Below are 7,613 nucleotides of genomic sequence, written 5' to 3'. Positions count from 1 at the left end.
CAGGATAAAGAGGGATAATCCCCCTCGATCCCAAATCATTGAGGCCAATTTCTAGCCATAGAATAATGGCGCGTTGTTACTATACCTGCACCGAGAAAAGTAATACTCCACATTACTCCAAATCCAGTAAGTGTAACGCAGTGTAAGATCAACTAACGTTCAAAGCTTATTTGATTTTCAAATTTAATTCTAACCTCTAATTATCAAAGAATGTTTTGGACCCATGCATTGGCGCTGTTTTGAACAAAATTATGGCGATTAGAAAGCTTTGGCTGCAAAATGTGATATTAAATTTATTTTTATTATTTATTAACATAAAGTGTTCAAAATTAAATGTACCGCGTGTGTTACTTCCAGTATTTAACGACTTTTCCGCTAAATTTACTTTAGAAGCTACAGAAGGAGGTTGCTACAAATGGTATGTAATAAAATGAATTTTCCAACAAAAACACTAATTATTGGTTATAGGAGCACGACGAGAAATGATATTATTCAAATAACAGCATTAGATGAAGATATTGACTTACAGTGCTCGTCAAAAGTTGTAATAACTGCTATTACCAAAGAGGCTGCTAGAAATATTGCTGTAGTGTTAGCAGAGGATGTTCATACAAAACAAACTTTAAGATGTGATGTGATTGTAGATGTTATAAATTCTCTTTTAATTTCCACAACTACAAGGGAACTGTTTATGGAAGAGGCTCCAGAAAATTTTGAAGTTCAAGCTTATGACGATCAAGGTACCCATTTAATTAGATTATAGAGTGAAATAACCTATTTATTATTTTATTACTAGGCAATGAGTTTTCCTCATTAGAAGGAATAGAATTTGAATGGAATATAGTTCCCTTAAGTCCTAACAAAGATGTGGTTTTACGTTATATTACATTTAGGGATTCGCCTTACGAAACTCCTCCTGCAATTTCTGCTTTAGAAAATGAGGGTAAGAAAGGCTATTCTATTTTACTTGAGGGTGTTAAGAGTGGTGCCGCTAAGGTAGTATGAGCATTATATTATACTGATTTTTGGAAAACAAAATATTGAAATTTTAGGTTACAGTACGATTGCCTTGGCCTGAGTATAAACATATTGAAGCTAATGAAGTTCAGTTGATGGTTGTGGCAAATTTGTTAATAACCCCACCAGATGTTTATGTTATGCCAGGGGATGTAGTTCCATATAAAATTTTTTATGTAAGTCTATTTCACAACAGACAGGTTTACATATTTTAACTTTTTTTTTTGGATTTAAAAAAATTTGAAAACTGAAGAAATTTCATGCTATCAGTTTTCATAGTTTTTTGTATTTAGATTTATTGCTTACTTTTGATTTTAAATATATATATTAATCACTTCCAGTTAAACAATGGTCGTATGGAAGAAATTGAGCTACCTGACTCTCAGTATTACCTAGAGGCAGAAAATTCTGATATAGCATCATCTTTTAAAAAATCTGGGAATGTGACAGCTCTTGCAGAAGGACATACTAGAATTGTATTACGTGACAGAAATGTAGGTGATAACGATACCATTTTAAAGCTACCTGCAGCAAATTTACACGTTGTTCAACCAGAATATGTAGTCTTAAATGTATTACCATATAAAAATTGGGCAATCTTACTAGGAGATCATCATGACATTGTAGCAGAAGTTTATTCCAGGTATAATTCATTTTAAAATTTTATATGGAAATCTAACTTAATGAAATTTATTTCAGTTCTGACCATAAACTTTACATAGGAAGTTCAGTACAGATGTATATGGACGTTTCACCAGAATTTCACGTCGCATCGCGTACTGCCAACGGTAGTTGGATGAGCGGCTTTGGAATAAAATCTACAGTTGCTGTTGTGCAAGCCTCACTAGAGGAAGTTTACCATGAAAAAACTGGAAAAATAACGTTTCCAAAACCAATAACTGCGAGAGGTGATCTCATGATATATCCACGCATTACCATCGCACCGTCGGAAGTTATTCTACCCTGGGACCCAATTACGAGGCCAAAGTAAGTTTTTAATGTTCATTTATAAGCCGCTAATCAAAAGCTAAAATGGAAATACAAAAAAATTATACAAGATCGAGGATAATCGTTTCCAAGATGTAGACTTTGAATTAAAGAAAATTGAGTATTTTTAAATATTTGTGGAATAAGAACTATATCTTTATAAAATTTGGTACTGTAATCATAGTCTATTGGTTATATCTTAAAAAGCAGGGTACTAAGGGTTTTTATTGCATGAATTGTTCAAATGGTTATTCAGAAAGAAAAAACTGCGGAGTGCTATTAAATTAGAGGGTGGAAATTGGAGATAGGGATGAAAATGCAACCCTTACAGTTTTTTGAGTATATCTCGAAAACAAAACAAAATTTGAGGGTATTGCATAGGATTAGGAAATTTTGTAGATAATGGGATTTTCTATCGAAATAGTTTATTTAAAAAATTTAAAAAATTATTTCCTGCAAAATATATTAAAAACAATTTTACAAAAAAATGCAAAAAAATCAATTTTTTGTTTTTTTTACTTTTATGCAAATAACTTTTTTCTGAGCAGAGATAGGTATAGGCATTGCTTCATAGAAAAAAAGTATATAAAATTTCCTTCAAAACAAGAGATTGTAGAGTATTTTTGGATGAAAATTGACTGATATATGGCCGCTCAAACTTAGTCAATTTTTCGATTTTCGTCGCATTTACCCTTATGGGTTTTAATTCTCATTTTTTGTAAAAAAGGAAGGAAATAAGACGTTCAAGGATTTTCATCACGACTTGTTCGAAGGGTCATTAAAAATGAAAAAACCGCGGGGTGCTATTAAATTAGAGAGTTGAAATTGAAGATAGGGGTGAAAATGCACTTTTGCAAGTTTTTTAAATATAGCACAAAAACGAAGCAAAATTTCGGTATAGTTCATACGAAAAATTTTGTAGAGAATTGAATTTCCCATTGAAATGGCTTATTTAAAAAATTTAAAAGAAAAATTTTATGCAAAAAATCGTTAATAAACTATTTTAAAGAACAAAAAATAAGATTTTTTGATTTTTTTACTTTTTTAATAAAATAATTTAGTAAAAACTTGAGAATTTAAGTACAATAAAGTTTATTAATAATGTATATACAGTGTGTCCACGGATGGAGTTGACAAGAGGAGAAACTCTTGTTTTTGACTTTATAAAAAGTTCTGCCCCTCGAAAAAATGAGACCGTCATATAAACATCTTATGCAAAAAATCGTTAATAAACACTTTTAAAGAACAAAAAATAAGATTTTTTGATTTTTTTACTTTTTTAATAAAATAATTTAGTAAAAACTTGAGAATTTAAGTACAATAAAGTTTATTAATAATGTATATACAGTGTGTCCACGGATGGAGTTGACAAGAGGAGAAACTCTTGTTTTTGACTTTATAAAAAGTTCTGCCCCTCGAAAAAATGAGACCGTCATATAAACATCTTATGCAAAAAATCGTTAATAAACACTTTTAAAGAACAAAAAATAAGATTTTTTGATTTTTTTACTTTTTTAATAAAATAATTTAGTAAAAACTTGAGAATTTAAGTACAATAAAGTTTATTAATAATGTATATACAATGTGTCCACGGATGGAGTTGACAAGAGGAGAAACTCTTGTTTTTGACTTTATAAAAAGTTCTGCCCCTCGAAAAAATGAGACTGTCATATAAACATCTTAGATTAGATATACAGGATGCTTATAAATTAAAAAAACACGAAAATATTCGAGAGAGAAGTACCATTATATATTATCTTCCACATTTTTATAAAACAAATCTGTTTATAACCTCAAATAATGTACTAATTACAAATTTTCCAAGGGATTGGCCATTATTTCCTGGACACCCTGTATGTATAGGATATATTTAAATGAAGAAGCACAATGCTACTATATAGATAATCTTGTTGCCAAAATATGATAATTGGGTCAAATAAGTCAAAGTTGCTTTATTTGAAACATCCAGGATGTTTTATGTGTATAAAAAAGATCACAGATATGCAAATACCGCAAAAGTTATTTCTCAAAAATTAGTGAATTTCATACTTCGAAATTTTCATACTTCGAAATTCCACAAAAAAATTGAGCCCATTCTAAACAAAATTGTAGTGTGTAAGCAATTACTTTTCACGTTTATGAAAAAAGCATTTGGTTGGGCAGATTTTTTTGTGTGTTTGGTATATTTAAAAATCCACTGTTTTGTTTCCAGATATGACATCGATTTAGTGGCAAAAGGCGGCGACGGCAGGTTCCTATGGACCAGCAGTGACCATTCGATAGGAGTGGTTAGCCAAACCGGACACGTCAGGACTTACTCAAACGGCTTCTTCGAAGTATCCGCGGTGATGTTACGTAATCATCACAATCGGCAATCCGCCAAATTCATTATCTTGCCACCGTCCCGGTTGGAAATTGTCGAATTCGTAATGGAATCGGAGGTCGGCCAGCCGGTTTACTTGCATATAGCCCTTTATGCAGAGCAAGAGAGGGACGGTACAACTATTCAGCTTCCCTTCACGAAATGCCAGGATCTACCGTTCCAAATTAAACAGAGCGATACTAAGTTCCGACAGAATAAATCTTCGATTTTAGCGCCGGTCGGCATATCCTGCGGAAATATCGCCATGACTGCCCTGGAAGTCGGAACGAGTAAAGTAAGTATATCGTTACCCTCGTTCTAATATGATGTATTCCACAAAATTTGACATTTGAAAAACAAAAAAAAAAAACATTAAGAAGTACTTATCGGGGCATCTAACTTAATTTTTTGCAGGTCACTGTCACATACTTCCAAGACGGCAGAGCCCTGGAAGACTCCGTAACAGTCAGCGCTTACAACACCTTAAAATTACTGGAACCGAACAGAGATATAGTGCTGGCCGTGGGTACAACCATCAACTTACTCTATGTCGGTGGTCCAAGGCCTTTCATAAGTAGGCCAGGAGATCACCAAAAAGTGGTGGTGAGCGAAGATACCAATATCGTAACGGCGGCTGATGTTTCTCAGTTCTACACGCTACCCGGAGAGGATTTCAGTGTGGTGCAAGTCCTGTGCCACCAGTTGGGTGAAACTGACGTAAAACTGATAATAACGAATTCGCCTTCTGCGTCCAATTGCAAATCTCAGTCTAGCTCGGTAACCACAAGAGTCACCTGCGGAAAACCCAGGAAACTCGTTCTCCAACCGGAATTGAAAATAGCGGACGCAAATGCCTGTCCGATGGACTTAAGTTCGGGAAATGTCGTCGTTCAAAGCACGAAAAATATCGATTTAAGCGTCGTCATCTATGATGACTGCGGAAACAAATTCTTAAACATTTCCAGCCTCAACTTTGTGTGGACAGTTACACCAAGCAGCGGTGCAGATTTTCTGAGTAAAAACGGCGTATTCCCGAAAAATATCACAATAGGAAGTGCGCCCATTGCTCTAAAAAGTTATCAATCTCTTCACCCCAACATAGAAGTGGGAAATTTGGAGGTGAACGTCACAGTTACCGGTTACAAATTAAATATTTTAAAAGCTTACGATATCACACCCGAATCGCCGCCATTTAAGACCGAGGAAGACGGCAAGATCGAGTTGGCTCCTATCGCAGCCTCGCTCGACTTGTACTTGGTGAATAATACAGTAATTGCCCCGAACATGGTGACGCTCTTCAATCATCCCGGAAATAAACAAATAGTGACGGTCAAACAAGGCTCGGGGTACTTCGAACTGGCTCTGAGCTCGGACGATATCGCTACGGTTAAATACATAGAAAGCTGCAAAGAAATAGAGATTATCCCCATAAGATCCGGAGAACTGACTGTGCAAGTAATTGATTTATGCCTGGTATCTAAACCGGCGACTCTGGTCATTAACGTCGTTTCCGTGGGTATCATAAGGGTGGAGATGGCCGATAAAGTTGAAATAGGGAAGTGTATCTCTTCTGTCGTGCGGCTGTATGACGAAAATGACAATTTGATGGTCATTCCTGATCCTAATATGATCGACTTGAGGCCCCAGTTTCAGAACAGCATAGCAAACATAATTAGGGCGGAAATGGATCCGGCTAAGCCTTGGGGGATCGGCGAAATACACTATGTGATTACAGGTAAGTGCGATCAGTAATGAAAGGAGAGGACTTTGGATGAAAATGTTCTCTATTTTCAAGACTAATTCAAACTAATTTAAAATTTTTTAAGCTTAATACCTTTAGAACACAGTAAAAAAAAATATGAAAGCAAATAACAGAATATTTTAAAAAAAGTTGCCTTAGACACAGAATATCCTAACTACACAGAAGCGACATAAACGGCGGCTCCTTTGATGTTGGCGTGGTGAAAATATTCGACCTTGAACGGTGATGAACAACATGTTACACTGAGAGAAAGGTTATCAGAGATATACTGAAAAAACAGTTTATAAAATTTACTTTGAGATATTAAGCCTTTAAATTTTTATATGATTATGAATGAATAATATAATCCATAATTCCAGTACAATTTTCAATAGCTTGTGGCATAAAACAATCAGTTGGACATAAATTATATTACATTGGTTGTCGATGTAAGGCATGATTTTATGCTTAATTAAAAAAAAGCTAATTTGATTTACACATGATAGGTACGCATCTGTTACTACTATAATTAAAAATTTCGTGTAGATGGAATATAGTTATAAATAAATCCAAATACCACAAAAAAAATATTTATTTTTTAATATTAAATTCACAATATTATTTACTATTCCATAGGCCCATAAAGAAATACTAGATTCTTTACTTCAAAATATTACGATTGGAGCCAACATTTCTTAATAAAATGTTGATAATAAAAAAGATACAGGGTGTCGAAGTTAAAAATTAAATTTTGGTAATAATTATGTTATTGGATATAAGAATGTAAACATTTTAGGGTAAATGTTTTTGGTACGAGAGATCATCTGTTATTTATTTCGATGTATTTTCTAGAGGGCACCACATAAGCCAAGTATGTGACGTAAATGTGAGCGTAACTCTTTTTATGAGTAACGGAAAGCTTTTAAGTAACGAGCTTTTATTATTAAAAAATCTTAAAAGTAAAGAATTCAGTATTTCTCTACGGGCCATTACTTACAGACCACACTGTATTTGTAACATTTTATACAAAGATAAATAAAGTTTTCCGAAGTCCACCTTTGAACAAATATTTTTGTTCAAAATGTAGCTCGCAAAGTCGATAATTATGTGTCTGTGGATTTTTCTCGAGAAGATCCTTTCTATTGCATGCTCTCAACCATGCTGAAGCTCTAAAAGAAAATTGATTAGTTTATTTCATTCAATACTATTTAGGTAGGTATATAATGTACATAAATTTAGATTTTTATTAATTATCAAAACATATACTTAATAATTCAATATATTTCAAATTTTGTAATACATAGCTAATTATTACACTACCTGCTGGAGTCTTCGGGAATGGAAAGAAGCTTAGTCCTCTACCTGTTTTGGATGGGCACCCTCGACAAATAAAATAATAACCCCCTCGACGATACATCACAAATATTATGTCTGTTTAAATAGTTACTAATATTAATCATTCACACTAAGTCTATAATAAATAAATACTAATAATAAATACACAAA

General features: G+C 33.4%; 1 protein-coding gene across 1 annotated transcript in view; it reads left to right on the top strand.

Moving 5' to 3' along the window:
* Positions 1-213: 213 nt before the first annotated feature.
* LOC108915643 (nuclear pore membrane glycoprotein 210) overlaps positions 214-7,613 on the top strand; it is a 33,265-nt gene continuing 25,865 nt past the window's right edge. Inside the window, exons 1-8 of the mRNA XM_018721735.1 lie at positions 214-418; positions 469-740; positions 797-996; positions 1,053-1,193; positions 1,359-1,660; positions 1,717-2,004; positions 4,217-4,661; positions 4,781-6,101. Of these exons, the coding sequence (XP_018577251.1) occupies positions 252-418; positions 469-740; positions 797-996; positions 1,053-1,193; positions 1,359-1,660; positions 1,717-2,004; positions 4,217-4,661; positions 4,781-6,101 (3,136 nt within the window). The 5' untranslated portion in view covers positions 214-251. The remainder of the gene's footprint in view (positions 419-468; positions 741-796; positions 997-1,052; positions 1,194-1,358; positions 1,661-1,716; positions 2,005-4,216; positions 4,662-4,780; positions 6,102-7,613) is intronic.

The sequence above is a fragment of the Anoplophora glabripennis genome, unplaced genomic scaffold (assembly GCF_000390285.2).
Source record: "Anoplophora glabripennis isolate ALB-LARVAE unplaced genomic scaffold, Agla_2.0 scaffold1525, whole genome shotgun sequence".
In the NCBI taxonomy this organism is placed as follows: Eukaryota; Metazoa; Arthropoda; class Insecta; order Coleoptera; family Cerambycidae; genus Anoplophora; species Anoplophora glabripennis.
The sequence above is the reverse complement of the archived record's forward strand: the minus strand, read 5'-3'. Positions and strand labels throughout refer to the sequence as shown.